Consider the following 20,258-nt stretch of genomic DNA (forward strand, 5'->3'; position numbering starts at 1 on the left):
CCCTCACTAATGACTTCATTCTTCTGTAGGGTAAATTCATCAGAATCCATTTTAGCACAACTGGAAAGTTGGCTTCAGCTGATATTGAAACATGTAAGTTTCCAGCCGATGGTTAGCCCCAAGGTTTGGTTAAAGGACAAACTTTAAACCATCTTGTTGCCTCGTCTCTTCAGATCTGCTGGAGAAGTCTCGAGTGACGTTCCAGCTGTCTGCTGAGAGGAGCTACCACATCTTCTACCAGCTCATGACGGGTCACAAACCTGAGCTCATAGGTGAGTAACTTAACCATATATTATATCATTTCATAGAATAAATATATGCTTTAAATGGTATTCAGTTATATATACAGGTATATTTAAATACAATGAATGTGTTTCAGAGGGTCTCCTCATCACCACCAACCCATTTGACTACCCCATGGTCAGTCAGGGTGAAATCACTGTGAAGAGCATCGATGACATTGAAGAATTCATCGCCACTGATGTGAGTGGACGCATTGAATCAGAATCAGAGAATCCAAAAGCTTAAAAGTTACACTCAAACATTTTTTTCTTTTTCTGCAGACTGCCATCGACATTCTGGGCTTCACTGCAGAGGAGAAGCTGGGCATATACAAGCTGACTGGAGCTGTGATGCATCATGGGAACATGAAATTCAAGCAGAAGCAACGTGAAGAGCAGGCTGAGCCTGACGGCAATGAGGGTAAATAATGGTTTAAATCTCTTAACATTATTTATGTATATCCTCTATATTGTATATATATTTATATTGTATATTGATGCTGGATTCTCCTGGAGCAGCTGGAGGATTTGAAAATGTCAGCAATCTGAGCTATACCCTGCTGAGCTCTCTGCCCAGCAGTACAGTACAGGATGAAGATGTGCTTTTTTTTTTTATATTGTAGATTGTCACATAACTTAGTAATGTGGTTATTCTTTGTGGTTTCTGCTTTTAACAGAGGCTGATAAAATCGCTTACCTTATGGGCCTGAATTCTGCTGAAATGCTCAAGGCCTTGTGTTACCCAAGAGTCAAGGTTGGCAATGAAATGGTGGTTAAAGGTCAAACTGTGCCACAGGTAATTAATATAAAGATATAAATCTTTGACTTTTGCATCACACATAAATGCATTAATTAATATGAAAATACCACATGTCTTGCACAACAAGAACTCCAACTCTTTCATTCTTTAGGTGCATAATTCCGTCATGGCTCTCTCCAAGTCTGTCTATGAGAAAATGTTCTTGTGGATGGTCGTCAGAATCAATGAGATGCTGGACACCAGGCAGCCAAGAAACTCTTTCATCGGCGTCCTGGACATTGCAGGGTTTGAGATCTTTGATGTAAGTAAAACTCCACATTGAACTTTACAATGCAGAGTGAACCAGCGGTGTGAAAGTTTGGTCCTGTTTCTTCTCCCTCGTTTCCAGTACAACAGCTTGGAGCAGCTGTGCATCAACTTCACCAATGAAAAACTGCAACAGTTTTTCAACCACCACATGTTTGTCCTGGAGCAAGAAGAGTACAAGAAAGAGGGAATTGAATGGGAGTTCATTGACTTTGGTATGGATCTGGCCGCCTGCATTGAGCTTATTGAGAAGGTGAGGAACTTGCTGTATATTCACAAATATAGAAAACTGTCTGCTGACTTGAAGGTTTTTTGTTTCAAATATTAATTTCTTCATTACAGCCAATGGGCATCTTCTCCATCCTTGAAGAGGAGTGCATGTTCCCCAAGGCGTCAGACATAACCTTCAAGAACAAACTGTACGACCAGCATCTTGGTAAAAGTGCCCCCTTCCAGAAACCAAAACCTGCCAAAGGCAAAGCTGAGGCCCACTTCTCTCTGATGCACTATGCTGGCACTGTTGATTACAATGTCACTGGCTGGTTGGACAAGAACAAAGACCCCCTGAACGACTCAGTGGTTCAGCTCTACCAGAAGTCTTCAGTCAAACTGCTGGCTCTACTTTACTTATCACACTCCTCAGGAGACGGTAGTGTAATTTTTTTTTATATTAAAGTTACCACACATCATGTCTGCATTTCACTTGTCATAGATAAAGAATGATGGAAGTGCAAAATGAAAATATAACTGGAAATGCTTTTTGCAGATGCTAAAGGTGGAAAGAAGGCTGGCAAGAAGAAGGGTGGCTCCTTCCAGACAGTGTCAGCTCTCTTCAGGGTAAGTTCTCATATTTATATATATATGTGTTTTATACAAAATGTTTCAATACTTGCATAAATATTGTGGGAACACCTCACAGGGTTGTTAATAATCAGATATCCTAACTCTAAGATTTACACAAGAAACATGACTTTTGTACATTGGTGACTTGTTTCCACCAAAGACATATATAATTGTAACAGGACATTTATGGTGTTGTATTGATTAGATTGACATAAGATTGGTGCTTTAGGTTCCATCGCTGGATGGAACAAACTGTGAGAGGAGCAGGCACAATGAAACATTTCTAATATATATATAAATGATGAATAACCTCTAATGGTAATGTCAAGCCCTACAAAAAAATATATATATTTCTATTTTGATAAACGTAAGTTCAGATATATGTTGTAATCGAAGCCTTTGCAAATCGAAATGTCAATGTATAACTCATTTGTTCAGCACCATAACTATGAATGTTCTGTCCGTCACCAGGAGAACTTGGGGAAGCTGATGACCAACTTAAGGAGCACTCACCCACATTTTGTGCGCTGTTTGATTCCCAATGAATCAAAAACACCAGGTAGGTCCTACGACTAACAAAAGTCTTCACGAACACCATTCAGGTCTCACAACTGCTCAGATGAGACAGGACGTCTCCACAATAAACACAATTTCTTCACCTACTCTGCGATTAGCTCCTCTGTCTGCAGCAGGGGCGATGACAGATGACACATTAAACCAGGATTACTCACTCACCAGTGTAACTTCATGTCCGTGCCCCTGTTATTGTTTAAGGTCTCATGGAGAACTTCCTGGTCATCCACCAGCTCAGGTGTAACGGTGTGCTGGAGGGAATCAGGATCTGCAGGAAAGGTTTCCCCAGCAGAATCCAATACGGTGACTTCAAGCAGAGGTACTGTAGTTGTTTACGTTGGTAGTGTCAGACCACATGATTCAGTTTTCTACCTGATCTGATTCAAGTTCAATCCATTACAGATACAAAGTGTTGAATGCTAGTGTCATCCCCGAGGGACAGTTCATTGACAACAAGAAGGCGTCAGAGAAATTACTGGCGTCCATCAGCGTGGACCAATCCCAGTACAGATTTGGTCATACCAAGGTGAATAAAATGACTCCATCACAAGTATGAAATAGTAGAATTACTGTGTAGCTTGAATCCCAGACAAAATGTGTTGGTTAAGACAATGTCTTGACAAATGTAAACAGGTATTCTTCAAGGCTGGACTGCTGGGAACTCTGGAGGAGATGAGAGATGAGAAACTGGTGGAGCTGGTCACAATGACTCAGGCTCTCTGCAGAGGTTACCTCATGAGACGGGAGTTTGTCAAGATGATGGCGAGAAGGTGGGTTCATGACTTTACTTTTGACTCACACTTATTCTTCACTGTGTCCACATTGACTTCATGCCGCTGTTGTGAATTTCTATCACCGTGGTGGATTTGAAGTCCAGTCTAGAGATAAAATGTGTGTGATCAGGACAATATCGTGTTAGTTATTTTTATTTATAAGTAATCCTACATAAAGCTACAGATTTAAAATACTGATTACATGTAGACACAGGTATTTTGAAAGAATGCACTTTTGTAAAAATCTCAGTTTTAGTGACTTAAATTGTCGCATGTGGACGAGAGGTCAGAATACTGAAGTTTGTTTGGCAAAATATCTGCATTCGTGTGGCAGGGCCTGAATGAGTGAAGGCCTTGAGACTATGAAGGGTGATGAAGATACTGTGTGTGGTTGTATTGTGCAGCTGATGTTCCTGTGAATGGAATTGTGAATGCTGTTACTCCTGGACAGGCTTGCTGTTATAGAGTCTGGTATTTGGGGATATGTAGGGTTGCTTGAAAGTTGGTCGCTCCTGGCAAATATTTCATACTTTGCTTTACAAGAGTCTGTGCTGTAGCAGTGGAGGAAAAGTCTGACATCCTAATGAGATCCAGGGAGACGGAGGAGTCTGCTCCAGTAGAACTGCAGAACGACGAAGAAAATTAATAATTTAGACACATTTTCTGACTAAAATCTTTTATTTTGATAATTTCTTTACTTGAAATTGATCATGCTTATTAGGAAAACAAAAACATGAGTTTCATCCAGCTACATGGAAAGTGCATGTAGGCTACAAGTTAATTCTTGGCGTTTTTAGCACAGGGACTAAAAAAGGAAAGTGTGCCAGTGTGCACTGGGCTTCCACAGGAAAAAGATCTCTGGCTGCACTAAAGATAGCTGGATGCTGAAATACACTGCACATATACAAACCAAGTACTCACGTTAAGAAAGAAAAGGGGTATTAGTAGTATTTTTTATATTTAATTTAACATTCAAGACCATTAAGCAATTTTAATTAAATACAAAATGTACATATTACAACTTTCACTTTATGGTTAGTATTTTAAATAAAAGTAATTTAAAGTATTTTTATGGAATGTCCATGTTTTTTTACAGTGAGTGACTGCTGCAATAACAAAGTGTCACGTACTTTTCCTTTGTTTTCAAGATTTTTTTTCTGTTTTCTATTGTTTTTATCCCCAGGGAGGCAATTTACTCTATTCAGTACAACATCCGCTCATTCATGAATGTCAAAACCTGGCCATGGATGAAGCTGTACTTCAGAATCAAGCCCCTGCTGAAGAGTGCAGAGTCTGAGAAAGAGATGGTCCAAATGAAAGAGGACTTTGAAAAGACCAAAGAGGAGCTAGCGAAGGCTCTGGCCAAGAAGAAGGAGCTGGAAGAGAAGATGGTTTCACTGCTGCAGGAGAAGAATGATCTGCAGCTACAAATTCAGTCTGTACGTTAAATAGACAGAAGAAAGGTCCTACTTCTAAGATTTTTGTTTTTACAATTAACTTATTATTTTGCTGTATGTCACTGTAAATCTAGGAAGGTGAAACCCTCACAGATGCTGAGGAAAGGTGTGAGGGGCTCATTAAAGCAAAGATCCAGCTTGAGGCCAAAGTCAAAGAGACGTCGGAGAGACTGGAGGACGAGGAGGAAATCAATGGTGAGTTGACTGCAAAGAAGAGGAAGCTGGAGGACGAATGCTCCGAGCTGAAGAAAGACATTGACGACTTGGAGCTCACGCTGGCCAAGGTGGAAAAGGAGAAACATGCCACTGAGAACAAGGTGATGGTCATAACTTCAGTTTATTAAACAATGTACATTTTAGATGCTGTGTACTTTGATCAAATATTAACAATTTATCAAAACTCTCCAGGTTAAAAACCTGGTGGAGGAAATGACTTCTCAAGATGAGACCATTGCAAAGCTGTCTAAAGAGAAGAAAGCCCTCCAAGAGGCTCATCAGCAGACCCTGGATGATCTGCAGGCAGAGGAAGACAAAGTCAACACTCTGACGAAGGCTAAAGTGAAGCTGGAGCAGCAAGTGGACGATGTGAGTAATAATAACAAACTGTGATTTCAGTCTTTGTGAAAAACAAATAAGAATTAACACCCCTTCTCGGTTAAAACAGCTCGAAGGTTCTCTGGAGCAAGAAAAGAAGCTTCGTATGGACCTTGAACGAGCCAAAAGAAAGCTTGAGGGAGATCTCAAGCTGGCCCATGAAACCGTCATGGATCTGGAGAACGACAAGCAGCAGGCTGACGAGAAAATAAAGAAGTATGTAAAAATGAGAGCTAAATTTATACAATCACTACAATGACAGTGCAGCTAATACATTTCTTTTGTTTTGCTATTAAAGGAGAGACTTTGAGATGAGCCAGGTCCTCGGCAAGATAGAAGATGAGCAAGCACTCAGTGTTCAGCTTCACAAGAAAATCAAGGAGCTGCAGGTATCTATGATGTGTATATATATATTTATAAATATGTATTATAATATTATAAACGAAGTATTAACTTTTCTTTTAAAAGGGTGACTGATGGATGAATAGGTTGAAAATCCAGAACAGTTCTTTCTAAAATTGTAACAATCCCTGAACTGTTTGGTTTAGGTTTGGTGAAAATTGTGGATTGTATTTTTTCCTAATAATATCACCCTAACCTTCAGTTGGGGGTTTGACCCTCATGTGGTTTTCTGCCAGAGCAGAAAATCTGTTTCATTACTCTGTATTATCAGAAATGTGCAGTGACCCCAAAAAGCATGTCAAATGTGCTGGTATACTCAACATACTTGAGATTTAAAGTAGTAGGGTTTGGAGTACAGCACATATAACAATGACTTTATGTTCTTTTTGCATCGCAGGCTCGTATTGAGGAGCTGGAGGAGGAGATCGAGGCCGAGAGAGCTGCTCGGGCCAAGGTAGAGAAGCAGAGGTCTGATCTCTCCAGGGAACTTGAAGAGATCAGCGAGAGGCTGGAAGAGGCCGGAGGAGCGACATCTGTTCAAATTGAGATGAACAAGAAGCGCGAGGCCGAGTTTCTGAAGCTGCGTCGTGATCTCGAAGAGGCCACGCTGCACCACGAGGCCACGGCTGCTGCTCTGCGCAAGAAGCAGGCTGACAGCACGGCGGAGCTGGGAGAGCAGATCGATAACCTCCAGAGAGTCAAACAGAAGCTGGAGAAAGAGAAAAGTGAATTCAAGATGGAGATCGACGACCTCAGCAGCAACATGGAATCGATTGCCAAATCAAAAGTAACATTTACAATTTTTTTATGTTTTGATTTGATAAAAACAATCAGGGCAAATCCTGTTTTATCACCAGTAGAATCAGTGTGACTCCGGTTGGCTTCACCATGCATTGTTGATTTGTGTCTGCAGGGCAACCTGGAGAAAATGTGCCGTTCTCTTGAGGATCAACTAAGTGAATTAAAGACCAGGGATGAAGAACACATGCGTCAGTTAAATGATGTGAATGTTACGAAATCACGGCTGTTGACTGAAAACGGTGAGTGCAACAGCTGGGATTAAATTTAAATTACAGACACGCAACGATTCAGAAAACCCTAAAGCATAGTTTAACACATATCACTAACGACGCTGAACAAATGAACTCTGCTTGACTCCAATCAGGTGAAGTTGGTCGTCAGTTGGAGGAAAAGGAGTCTCTTGTTTCTCAGCTTACGAGAAGCAAACAGGCTTATATTCATCAGATTGAGGAGCTCAAAAGGCACCTTGAGGAGGAAGTTAAGGTAGCTACTGCAGACTACGACACAGATTTATTTAAAAAAAAGGAGAAATGTAAAGATCTATGCTGTAAATTTGTTTTGTCATTATTAGGCCAAGAACGCCCTGGCTCATGCGGTGCAGTCATCCCGTCATGACTGCGACCTGCTCAGAGAGCAGTATGAAGAGGAGCAGGAGGCCAAGGCGGAGCTGCAGCGAGGGATGTCCAAGGCCAACAGCGAGGTGGCTCAGTGGAGAAGCAAATACGAGACTGATGCCATTCAGCGCACTGAGGAGCTGGAGGAGGCCAAGTAATGGACAGTCCTGAAGTCACACTTGTTTCCACATGTATCCACAAGTTTTCATAAACCCATTTACCATCTATTCTAACAGGAAAAAGCTCGCCCAGCGTCTTCAGGATGCAGAGGAATGCATCGAGGCTGTGAATGCTAAATGTGCCTCTCTGGAAAAGACCAAACAGAGACTGCAGGCTGAAGTGGAGGACCTGATGATCGATGTGGAGAGAGCCAACGCTCTGGCTGCTAACCTCGACAAGAAGCAGAGGAACTTTGACAAGGTTAGACTGTTTTCAGTGTGTAAACATCTTTAATTTAGGCAGTGACAAAAACACTCACCTGTTTGTTCTGCTGTCAGGTTCTTGCAGAGTGGAAGCAGAAGTATGAGGAGAGCCAGGCCGAGCTGGAGGGATCTCTGAAGGAGGCTCGTTCTTTGAGCACCGAGATATTCAAGATGAAAAACTCATATGAAGAAGCTCTGGATCACCTGGAGACTCTGAAGAGGGAGAACAAGAACCTGCAACGTAAGATGATCATTTTTGTCTGCTTGTAATTGGAAGGTAGAGCGTCTCGTCCACAAACCAGAAGGTCTGTGGTTCGATTCCTCGGCTCCTCCATTCTGTGTCCTTCATACTTTAGTCGTGCCCAGAGTGTGAGTAATGTGTGAATGGTAAAACTGTACTGTGAAGCGCTTTGAGTGGGCATCAAAACTAGATAAATGCTATATTAATAAAGACCATTTACCATTGATGACATAGTTTGAAAATGTGAAAAATTATTATTAATAATTATAACTTGAAACATCTTAAATAGTAAGGGAAAAATTGTAGTAAGTGGGAATTTAAGGGAAGATAAATAATTTTGTTAACATGAGGTTTAGAATTGAAAAAATACTCAAATTTCAACATTAAGCTTCATGGACAAATTAATAGTTATATTTTATATCGATTTTTCTTTTTTTCAACAGAGGAAATCACTGATTTGACTGAATGTCTCGGTGAATCGGGAAAAACAATTCATGAACTGGAAAAGGGTAAAAAGTCAGCAGAGACTGAAAAAGCAGAAATCCAAACTGCTCTGGAGGAGGCAGAGGTAAATAACATGACATAAAAAACACAGAGAAGAAAACTAAGTAACTTAGAATCTTTATGATCAACAAGATGCAGCCAAAACTTAAAACCTAAATCCTGTGAATACTCACATTTTACTCTACAGGCTACGCTGGAGCACGAAGAATCCAAGATCATGCGTGTCCAGCTGGAGCTCACCCAGATGAAAAATGAAATTGACAGGAAACTTGCTGAGAAGGACGAGGAGATCGAGCAGATCAAGAGGAACAGCCAGAGAGTGATCGAGACCATGCAGAGCACGCTGGACGCTGAGATCAGGAGCAGGAACGATGCCATGAGAATCAAGAAGAAGATGGAGGGAGACCTGAACGAGATGGAGGTTCAGCTGAGCCATGCCAACCGACAGGCAGCTGAATCCCAGAAACAGCTGAGAAACGTGCAGGGGCAGCTTAAGGTATGGTGGAGGGTCAAAGAAAACTGTAAGTGAAGCTCACTTTATTTCTACTGCATTGTAAATGTGTTTTTATAATTTATTTAGGATGCACAACTGCACCTTGATGAAGCGATCAGAGGTCATGAGGAAATGAAGGAGCAGGTGGCCATGGTGGAGCGCAGGAACATCCTGATGCTGGCTGAGATCGAGGAGCTCAGAGTTGCACTGGAGCAGACGGACAGGAGCCGCAAAGTGGCTGAACAGGAGCTGGTTGATGCCAGCGAGCGCGTGGGACTGCTCCACTCTCAGGTAAATAATTGTGTTTCACAGGTACCGTTAAAATGTTTTGGTTTTGTTAAGAAAACTGAACTCTCCCCTCTGTGGATGTTTCCTTTTAGAACACGAATCTCATTAACACTAAAAGGAAGCTGGAGGCCGACCTGGTCCAGATCCAGGGTGAAGTGGAGGATTCTGTTCAGGAAGCAAGAAATGCTGAAGAAAAGGCCAAGAAGGCCATCACTGATGTGAGCTCTGTTCTAATATTCACTCACTGATTCATTCAAAACCCAGGTGCACATTTATACAAGTTATGTGCTCCAGACATTCAAGTGGTTAATGTAGTGCAGCAGGTTCTGAATTAAGAACAGTTAAATAAAACATTGTTTTTTGAATTAAGTAGAATGTATAAGGTTTGTCGTGGAAAACATCGACACATCGTCACATCGATAATATTTTCATTCTAACAGTGCTGAAAATTATACATACATTCTACCTGAGGTCAGTGGGTATTGGTCCCAAAACCATAGAAGCAGTGAGCTTGAACTTATCGTTATTAGGCTGCTACAACCTTTTCTTTCTGTACAACCAGGCATTTTTAGGAAGATGGTGTCTACAGTTTACATCACTGAATTTGTTGTATTAGGCCTCATTGTCCCTGATCATTCTTCTCATTGGCCGTTTCTCAATCAGGCGGCCATGATGGCTGAAGAGTTGAAGAAGGAGCAGGACACCAGCTCTCATTTGGAGAGGATGAAGAAGAACCTGGAGGTGACAGTGAAGGACCTGCAGCACCGTCTTGACGAGGCCGAGAATCTGGCCCTGAAGGGCGGCAAGAAGCAGCTCCAGAAATTAGAGGCTAGAGTAAGTGCCACATAAAAAGTGCTTTATATTCACCTCTGATGAAGGATCCGTAACATGTTGCCCTTTTTATACATAGGAATAAGGTTTATTCTACATGGATATGAACATCTCCAAAAACTGAATGTTTTAATAAGAAGCTCATTAGAGTTGCTCTGTATGACATTTCTGTTCGAATGCTGATGAAATCTGGAAATCTTGTTTTTCAAGGTGCGAGAGCTGGAGTCTGAAGTGGAGGCGGAGCAGAGGCGTGGAGCTGAAGCAGTGAAAGGCCTCCGCAAATATGAGCGTAGAGTGAAGGAGCTCTCTTACCAGGTAAAGGCAAAACATACATCTTTTATAGTGTACATGAACATTTAATTAAACTGAGAGGTAATCCATTATGTTCATGTAAAAAAATAAAAACAATTTGTGGAGGTTCTTTAATTTGTTGCTCTGAAGTGGAGAAAGTGGATGTAAATTTTAAACCCCTAGAGGGCATGAATCACCATCATCTTTTTGACGCTCCTGCATTGATATAGAATACACCACAGCTAAAAATAAACACCATCATACATGCAGTAGTGTGCTGCCATTTGTAAGCTACACACAGGACATTTTCACTATGACAGCATTGTAAGGAGGAGGAACTATTGACTGTGCATTCACAGAGCAGCACTGAAGGAAGAAACTTCACAAGCAGTGAAAGTAAAAATACTCAGTTATATCATTGTTTGGAGCATGTGTGGTTGGGCTTCTGTCACTCTTTCTGAAATGACTTCACTGTGGAAGAAGCATAGGAATACACTGTGTGCTCTGTGAGTGGTTCAAGTGTACGCTGTGTACTTCCTACAGGCTGAGGAGGACAAGAAGAACATTGCCCGCCTTCAGGATCTGGTGGACAAGCTGCAGCTCAAAGTGAAATCCTACAAGAGGCAGTCTGAGGAATCTGTGAGTGTGAAATGTTTCACACAAACAAGCACCACCGACAACAGGATGCAGCAGTTTCTTTGTCTTGTTTAACTGGCGAGACAGTTCAAGATGTGACTAAACCTGATGTTTGTCGTCTTTAGGAGGAGCAGGCCAACACCCACCTGTCCAGGTACAGGAAGGTTCAGCACGAGATGGAGGAGGCTCAGGAGCGAGCCGACATCGCCGAGTCTCAGGTCAACAAGCTGAGGGCCAAGAGTCGGGAACTCGTCAAGGTAAAGTGGTTTTTAATTCCATTCATTCTAGGTGTGATTACACTTATACTTAAACACTAACTTCTCATTCTCTCTTTGTATTGATTTTAAAGGGAAAGGAGGCTGAAGAATGAGCATCTGTCCTGATGAGACTCAGCACGAGGAATCATACAATATGATTTTTGTTGAGTGTTACAAGAAATAAACCAGCAAGCAATTGACTATTTTTGACGTCTACTCAATTTTATTCAAAAATACTGTTTTTGCTGTTGTAAGCGACGTGGGTGTGCGGGAAGACATAAGCAAGCTTATGACTCAAAACTTTTAGTGAGGTCTCAATCCAGCACTGTTAAAACAGTTTTACTTAATTATCTTGCAAGTTAGGTAGTTTCTTAACAATGGTGAATATAAATGAAATAAAATCTGAATAATTTAAAACAATATAATCCAATAAAAAAACAAGAATGGCACTAAGTGGAGCTCATATCTCTCTCAAGGCCCAAGGCTCAAGATTGACACAAACAAACAAACAAACAAACAAACTGACAAACAAACAAACAAACAAACTGACAAACAAACAAATAAATAAACAAACAAACAAACAAACAACAAACAGACAGACAGGGGTGAAAACATGATGTGGTGAAGATAACAATTTTCTATTTCAATGTTAATTGTCCAACATTTGCCTACAGAGATACGTTAATCAAAGCCAAAATTCAAAATCAATAATTTTAATACACATATATTAAATATATAAATCATCAGAAATCTTTTGTCATTAGAACATAAATCTAAGATCTATTAGCAGCAGCGGAGGTCAGATGCGATCTCGAGTGTATCTTGTGTCTACGTGTGGGCTGTGCAGCTCTGTCACTCAAAGTCATGTCGTAGTCAACTGTTGCTTGTTATCATGTAAAAGTCCTGCAGGTTACAACAAGTGCAAATCTTTGCGTGTGGTGATAATGTTACCGACAGTCGTGTGACTTGACACCTTTTCTTTCTGCTTCTCACACACACACACACACTCCTCACACTATGTCAAGTTGTGATGAAAATAGATCTATCACGGCATACACTAATAATCCTGTGCGTGCTTCAGCACATGCATTGTTATCACCAAGGTCACTTCACTGTTAGTTAACATTCTTTATGAATTAGTTTGTTGGATCTTTTCAGAATATGTAATATATGCGTTTTCACTGAACAGCCAGTATTCAAAGTACAAGCTGTATGTTTCACTGAAACTCCGAATTAAAATTTGACTTCATGTAAATCACAGGCACAATACTTCAGAGGCGGGATGAAGCCATAGTACCGTGTAGTACTTGTACAGTATACTATATTTTGTTCCTTTAATACAATGTATTTTAATAGAGTAGGCAGAGTTTTAGTTGTAGAGTTCCAGGGGCATAACTTTGGGTTGAACATTGGGGGAATAATGTCAAGTGGCATTCTCTGGATAATTCTTGATTAATTATCATAATAATCAGTATTAATACATCATATCTGACCAATTATACCAACTAGTTAGTAGACAAAGTAGCTGCGATAAAATTGGGGTGAAAAAAGTCATGTTTTTTTTGTGCTGCAAGTTAAATTGAATTAAGAAAACCAACCACCTTATCATCTTTTATAACGGTTGATATGTTTCATTTAGTGTGACGTTAGATTGGTTACCACCCCCTGATCCCCCTCATAACGCCATAGGACAGTTCTTTTACTTCTCCAAATCCTTCTCGTACTTAAAAAGCTCCGTCTTTATTATCTTATATGGTATCGGTATATTTTAGTCGGTTCTTCAAGTCAATGAACAAGCAGCCTACTCTATAGCATCAGAGCGTCAGAAGACATTTGCAGGACTGTGATGCAGTATCTAGATTCGTCAGGTATTAAAATAACTTCATTAGCCAACCACAATATTTCCAGTCTGGTTATTGAAGTAAAACAATTGTCTTTAAGCTGTATATCTATCAAACCATCCATTAACTATACCTCTAACCTCCTGGAGCCAGTCCCAGCTGACAAAATGGTTTCTATCACAATATACAGTTTATTGATGCTGTAATATACAAGATAACTGTGACACAACTTAATCCCTAATTCCAATCCCCACTCAAAAGTTCAGTTAACAACTTAATGACTATTTACTGCTTTAAATACTGTATCATACATCCTGATTCCCATTCTGTATTTTTATTCTTCATTATATTATTACTTTAATTTGACGTGGCATATATTCACAGCAGTATCAAACAAATCTGAAAACAATGGTATGAAATTGATAAATGTATCAATAGATCTATTTATGAATTGGTTTGTATTATATTTGAATACTGAACTCACATCTAAGAGCTGCGAGGAACTTTGCCCTTTTGTCAAACAGGAGGCTTGAGACCACAAAGGGAGCCAGTGTTTCATATCAAAGGTTGTTCCACAATAAGACTTGAAGCAGTGACAAATGGCTGAGCTCTAAGTTCATTGCTGAGGAGACGGCTATATTTGTATTTCTTCCAAATAAGCACAGCTGGGAGCATCAGAGATCAAGTAACAAATATTTTATTGAATATATAGGCCTGTTTTGTTGCGTGCAAAGTCCCGGCTACTTAGCTCCCGATGCCCTCTCCTCGTCTTTGACAGTTCAGTGTCATCTTTCAACAAGGAAAGAATGCAAACTACCACACATCATATAACATGATCCCCTTCTTGCGGCGGATGGGAAACAGACACTTGACTTAAAGGGAAGGTCAGGCTGCAATCCTGGCCTTGTCTTCAGTTCATCTGTCAGGACATACAGTTCAACAAGACCATTTAAAGAAAGGTTTTAAAAATACACGCGCACCCCCGAGACAACACAAGTGTCCCCTCTCGAAAAACCTGGAGACACGAATCTAATCCCTTGTTGGCTGCAGATTCCACATTGGACAATAAAGCTGTAACCGACAGTTTTAGAATTTACTGCGCCCCCACCGCCCCTCCACAAAATAAATCAAGACACTTTTGTTCGGGCCTTCATATACAGGCAGAGTCTGTAGCGCCACTAAAATAAAGGTGCTACTGGGGTCAAAGACATCAGACAGTCGACTTGTCAACGGCGGCGGTTCAACTCGACCTCCTCTGTGAAGCTGTCTGGGATTCAACCGTTGACTTTGAGCAGCACAGAGGGGAGATGACTAATGACGGCACCCCGACGGCCTGACTGTTAGAGAAGTGGAGAGGCAACCTGACGCTGGAAAATATCAAGAGTGAAAGGGATTATTTGAATTATTCTAGGAATCTTTTTTAAAATTGTTAAAATGTATGGGGATGGAAATTGGGAAGGATAAAGTAAGACAAAAGAAATAGTGACAAAACCGTCAAAGTAATCCAACTAAAATCAAAACATTACAACATCTACATCAGTTTTCAGATGCTGTTAGGATGAGGTTTTTGGTAAAACCCGTTAAGAAATCCATTCCGCTTTTAAATATACCGTTCATGTCAAGTAATTACAAGGAAATATATCAAATATATATATATTTGAATAGTTCTGTCTGATGTGGTCCTGTTAGCCCAACATTCAGTATCAGATGTCTGACGTAGTCCCTGGAAAGACCCCGACCAGACCAGACGACCCTGTTAAAGTGAACACGTCTGTCATCGGTCTGACTTCTTGGATTCTCACACCATCATGAACCACAACAAAACTCTGAACCTAGAGATATTTGGAATTGTTTAGGTCTACTGGAGTGGTGTGAACTCAGCTGTGGGTCCAAAAAGATCAAATCAAACCTCAGACTATGTGAGAACACTGAAGGATGTAGATGAATCAAAATCTGTTCCTGCTTTTCCCCTAAAAACTTTACTCTGACTCATGTAGGCTAATATTGGAGAATATTAATGTTTTCAACTTAATACATTGATAATCAGTTTATTATTGATTTGTTTAATGCTACACTTACATTTTTTACATCTGGAAGAGTTTGTTTAAAGTTTGTTTAAACTGTGCTGACTCATAGACACGTTCACATATCTCCTTCCATCACATGACTCAATTCACACACACACAAAACCCAGGGTCCCTTCACTTTATGGAAGTTGTGTTGAACAAGTTGAAGTTTATTCACATGGTGCAGTTTTTATACAAGGAAAGTTCAACATGCTTCACAAGAAGTAATATGTACAAGAATAGAGGGAGGAGCCCTGCAAACATTACCCATCTGATCCTTTGTACATTGTGATCACTCCAGAGCCAAAATTATTCCACAGTAATTGCACAAATTCTTGGGGATGATATTTCATTGAAACTATAACAGGAGTGCTTTTCTTAGACCAATTTAAATACCTGGTAAAATCATGGAGTCTAGTCTGTGGGTAAACTCTGTTCTATAATGGAAGGTTAAAACAACACTGAAAATATGTCAGAGAAGAGAAAAATGGCAATAATGAGCCTGCATTGACATTAATATTGTTATAATATATGCATACAGCATTATAAACAGTTGTTGTTTATATGCAGATTATAAATTCTAAATGTGGGGTCTTTTTGTTACTTATTGCTGACAGTAATGTAATGATACAAAGCACACAAAGCTTTTCCCTGTGTCCATAAAGTGTGTATAAGTGACATAATGACATTTAATCACATAGACTCTGCTCAATGATTTCCACTATATATATACATATATAGTGTGTGTGTGTGTATATATATGTATAAGTAATTATTAGTATACATATATGTCTGTGTATATGTAAATATATGTTTATGTATGTGTATACATACAGTATGTGTGTATATATATGTAAGTATGTGTAAACATATGTGTGTTTATGTAAATATAAGTTCATGTAAGTGTATGTACATGTATGTGTGTATATATATAGTGTGTGTGTGTATGTGCAAACATACAGTATATGTATGTGTCTATATATATATATATACATATACGGTGACCTAGTGCTTTGTGATAGACTTTATCAATAGAACTTCAAAGCGAATGCCATCACCATTTGTCTGACAAGTTATTTTCCACAGGATGTACACTGCATGTCATATTTTAGCAGATGCATAATAACCTCCCAGAGAGAGGAAATTAAAGTGCTATAAATATGGATATTGTTCTACTCTCTCTCTATTGTCTTTCCTCCCTGCAGAACAAATCTAATTAACTTTGGAATTTCATAAAACACCGACCTCAGCAAGTGTCTCTGCTATCACGAGGTATCATGATTCTCACAGGTTCTTAGATTAGCAACTGTTCGGGCCAATTTTGTTCCTTTGTCACAGGAAAGACTTGCAAGGCTTCTGCAACAGAATACCAGTGACACATGAGAGCTTCTCCACGGCTAAACTCGGATCGTCTGCAGTGCCAAGCGGTGCATTAAGGAGATTACTGGAAAGACCAAAACAATGTCTGATCTTCAGTAACCGATACGTTGCCAGCACAATATTTACACAAGGTTAAAGAAATTACGCGTTGTTTGTTGTATCTATTCATACACTTTAACATTCTGATCCATTCCAACAGCATTTGGTGAAAGAGTTAACGATGAGACAAATGTGTTGTGGGCTTTGTCTCGCTATGCACCGCAGCCACTGAGGAGTTTATTAGTTCTAGTGTTTCTATTTGAATAAATAAATTATACTGAACAACCTGTGTATGAATGACTGGGGAATAAATCACATCAACACTCTGATTTCATATGTTTTTATTTATAGGAATACATCTGGTGATGATACTGCAATGTCAGGAGCTTGGACCATTTAAACACACTAATAGACCATTATCATTTCTCTCATTGAAAGAACAGCCTTTGTTATTTCCAATTTAAATTCTTGCCATTGTCTAAAACATACTCCTGTAAACAGTGTGAATCAGAGGCTGGTTTATTCTGTGACAAACAGCCTGTTGATCAGCAATGGAAGATGACATGGATCAGATTAAGGGCAAAAAATACTTGAGCAAATAGCGTAAAACTACATGACCAAATATAGCAAGTCATTCCCACTGAGTGTACACTGATCTCTCTATATAAGAAGGAAGGCTGGACCCACCCAAGGACTGACAGGCGACCAGTCAAGGTGAGAGTGAGTCTTTTATTAGCAGGAGGAAAGCCAGCAGCTTAACGAACAATGTAGGGCACGATCACTTATTGCCAGAAACCACAAAGTGAATACAGGACTGTGATTCCTCTATGCCAGGACTTACAATGGGTTTATTTTTAAAATGAAATACCGCGACCGCATTTTAAAAAATTTAAATGATTTGTTTCTTCTCCAGAACCCTCATTAGACCATCATCATCTTCATCTGTTCTTCTTAAGGGAGGAAACAAGGTATGTTTTTGGGTTTAATCATTATTTCATTTAGTCTAAAGACATTTTAAATCATAGTTACATTGACATATCATAATGTGCCTAACAATTATCGGTCAGATAAGTGCATCTCCATCTCATTAACTGTTCACACTCTTAAAGAAGTTAAAATAAATTATTTCTGTTAATGTTTTCTTTTTGTTATTAGACAATATGTTATATTTCATAACAAGACAGTTGTGACATGTCAGATTTCATCACATTAGCAAAGATCAAAAAGTTAATTGAAAATGTAACAATCTTGCAGTGTAAATATAGTTCATTAGTTAATTTGGCCTTTAACAAACTTAACTAAAGAAAAGCAGTGGTACATTTTCTGCATTCTTCAATTAGTAACATTCACAACTCCAATAACAGCATCTCCTTTTACTTTAGTAGTAGTGCTTGTGAAGCAGCGATGAAATGAGTGACTAAAATAACTTCTTTCTGGTTGTTATACTTACTTGCAGTAAACCGTCACCATGGGCGACGCGGAAATGGAGTGTTTTGGCCCGGCGTCTGTTTTCCTCCGGAAGAAAGAAAGAGAGCGGATTGAAGCTCAGAACACGCCGTTTGATGCCAAAACAGCGTACTTTGTGACCGAGCCGGCTGAGATGTACCTAAAGGGGAAACTCCTCAAGAGGGATGGCGGGAAAGCCACAGTGGAGACTCTCTGCAAGAAGGTGAGAGTGGAAATATAGTTATATATAGTTTGCACAAATGTTTCTCAAAGCATGTTTGCACTGATCCCAATGTGGTTTTATAAACTGTTGAATATAGGACTGAAGTGTCTGTAGAGTATAATATTTGTATAAGAGTGCATGAATTCAGTGTATGCTTTATTTTGTTCTGATCTAAAGTCTATGTCCAATCACCCCAGCAACGAAAACATAATCCGATTTTAGGTAGATTTCCGAGATTAAGACCCATATCTTGGTTTTTTCGTAAAATTGAACCTGTGGACTGTAGTAAACATGTGTTGTGATCACCTCATGTGTCCACTGTTAAAACTTAGGTCCTGTGTCTTCTCTGTCTCTCCAACAGACTCTCACTGTAAAAGACACTGAAATCTTCCCCATGAACCCTCCCAAGTATGATAAGATCGAGGACATGGCCATGATGACCCACCTCAGTGAGCCTTCTGTGCTGTATAACCTCAAAGAGCGTTACGCAGCGTGGATGATCTACGTGAGTTTCCGCCGATAAACACACGAGTAGGACATACAATGACGATGGGAAGACATGTGTCAGTAAGAATACCCTCTGTCTCCACAGACCTACTCCGGGCTGTTCTGCGTCACTGTGAATCCCTACAAGTGGCTCCCAGTGTATGATTCAGTGGTTGTAGCAGGATACAGAGGAAAGAAGAGGATTGAGGCTCCACCCCACATCTTCTCCATCTCTGATAACGCCTATCAGTTCATGCTCCAAGGTATTTATCCCTTTCTAAGCACCTCTGTGTCCTGAATAAGCCAGCCTTTGAATATGGCACACTGTTTTCAGATCTTCGATAATGTTTGGGTGTTTGGCTCCACCCAAAATCTTCTCCATCTCTGATAACGCCTATCTGTTCACGCTAACTGGTGTGTAACTAGTATGCTGAAGTGTTGTATATTTTTAATGCAAAACCAGAATCACAAAATCGTATGCAACAGAAACCCATGGTTAAGTTTATAAATACTTTGAACTGAAATGGGAATTAAACTTTTTTTTTCTTTTCCACAGACCGTGAAAATCAGTCTATCCTTATTACGTAAGTTTTACAAATGATTCCCCTAAATTGGGTTTTCTTTCTGAGATTGCTTAGTTAAATCTATAACAAGATGGCTGCGATGCTAACTGAGCTGTTTTTATGCTCCAAGTGGAGAATCCGGTGCAGGAAAGACCGTCAACACCAAACGTGTCATCCAGTACTTTGCGACAATCGCAGTGGCTGGAGGAAAGAAGGATGCACATACTTCTGGAAAAATGCAGGTAAATGCTCAGTTAAAGAAAAAAAGTGTGAACAAAGCTGACACAGATATATTGAATCTGACCCTGGATGGAGGAATAGAACATTGCTAATCTATTTATTCGTTTTCTGACTTGTTCTCTGAATGAAGGGGTCACTCGAGGATCAAATCATTGCAGCCAACCCCCTGCTGGAGGCTTATGGTAATGCCAAAACTGTCAGGAATGACAACTCATCCCGTTTTGTAAGTTTTAGTTAACTTGAGTTTTCAATCAACGTCAGTTTTCAAAATGTCTTAATTCTTATTCACAGTTTTCTTTTAAATAGGGTAAATTCATCAGAATCCATTTTGGAACAACGGGGAAATTGGCCTCTGCAGATATCGAAACATGTAAGTCTGGAAATAGCACCGCAGATAAACCTCAGTTTTTTCTTGTACCCTCTGTTCATTGAACGTAACTGACTGGTGTGTAACTGTGTGATGAACAGATCTGCTGGAGAAGTCTCGAGTGACGTTCCAGCTGTCTGCTGAGAGGAGCTACCACATCTTCTACCAGCTCATGACGGGTCACAAACCTGAGCTCATAGGTGTGAAATCAGTTCATAATTTGTATTCTTTGTCTTCCTA

General features: G+C 39.9%; 1 protein-coding gene across 4 annotated transcripts in view; it reads left to right on the plus strand.

Annotated features, from left to right (window-relative positions):
* LOC117761135 (myosin heavy chain, fast skeletal muscle-like) overlaps nt 1-20,258 on the plus strand; it is a 31,197-nt gene that overhangs the window by 1,788 nt on the left and 9,151 nt on the right. For 2 of the 4 annotated variants that reach the window (XM_034584785.1, XM_034584783.1), the window contains exons 1-9: nt 17,024-17,661; nt 18,150-18,362; nt 18,721-18,867; nt 18,955-19,111; nt 19,405-19,432; nt 19,542-19,653; nt 19,782-19,874; nt 19,958-20,021; nt 20,120-20,218. In XM_034584785.1, the coding sequence (XP_034440676.1) occupies nt 18,162-18,362; nt 18,721-18,867; nt 18,955-19,111; nt 19,405-19,432; nt 19,542-19,653; nt 19,782-19,874; nt 19,958-20,021; nt 20,120-20,218 (901 nt within the window). In that variant the 5' untranslated portion in view covers nt 17,024-17,661; nt 18,150-18,161. Of the gene's footprint in view, nt 1-29; nt 94-173; nt 273-379; nt 484-563; nt 703-958; nt 1,078-1,192; nt 1,343-1,429; nt 1,601-1,689; nt 1,997-2,113; nt 2,185-2,661; nt 2,750-2,964; nt 3,083-3,165; nt 3,290-3,396; nt 3,534-4,719; nt 4,976-5,067; nt 5,311-5,401; nt 5,579-5,657; nt 5,804-5,885; nt 5,977-6,386; nt 6,777-6,902; nt 7,030-7,154; nt 7,274-7,361; nt 7,559-7,640; nt 7,825-7,901; nt 8,068-8,510; nt 8,636-8,758; nt 9,068-9,151; nt 9,356-9,444; nt 9,571-10,015; nt 10,187-10,393; nt 10,499-11,017; nt 11,114-11,235; nt 11,368-11,459; nt 11,573-17,023; nt 17,662-18,149; nt 18,363-18,720; nt 18,868-18,954; nt 19,112-19,404; nt 19,433-19,541; nt 19,654-19,781; nt 19,875-19,957; nt 20,022-20,119; nt 20,219-20,258 lie in introns of those variants that run through there. The other 2 variants (XM_034584786.1, XM_034584784.1) reach the window with 2 other exon arrangements.

The sequence above is a fragment of the Hippoglossus hippoglossus genome, chromosome 5, assembly GCF_009819705.1.
Source record: "Hippoglossus hippoglossus isolate fHipHip1 chromosome 5, fHipHip1.pri, whole genome shotgun sequence".
Classification (NCBI taxonomy): Eukaryota; Metazoa; Chordata; class Actinopteri; order Pleuronectiformes; family Pleuronectidae; genus Hippoglossus; species Hippoglossus hippoglossus.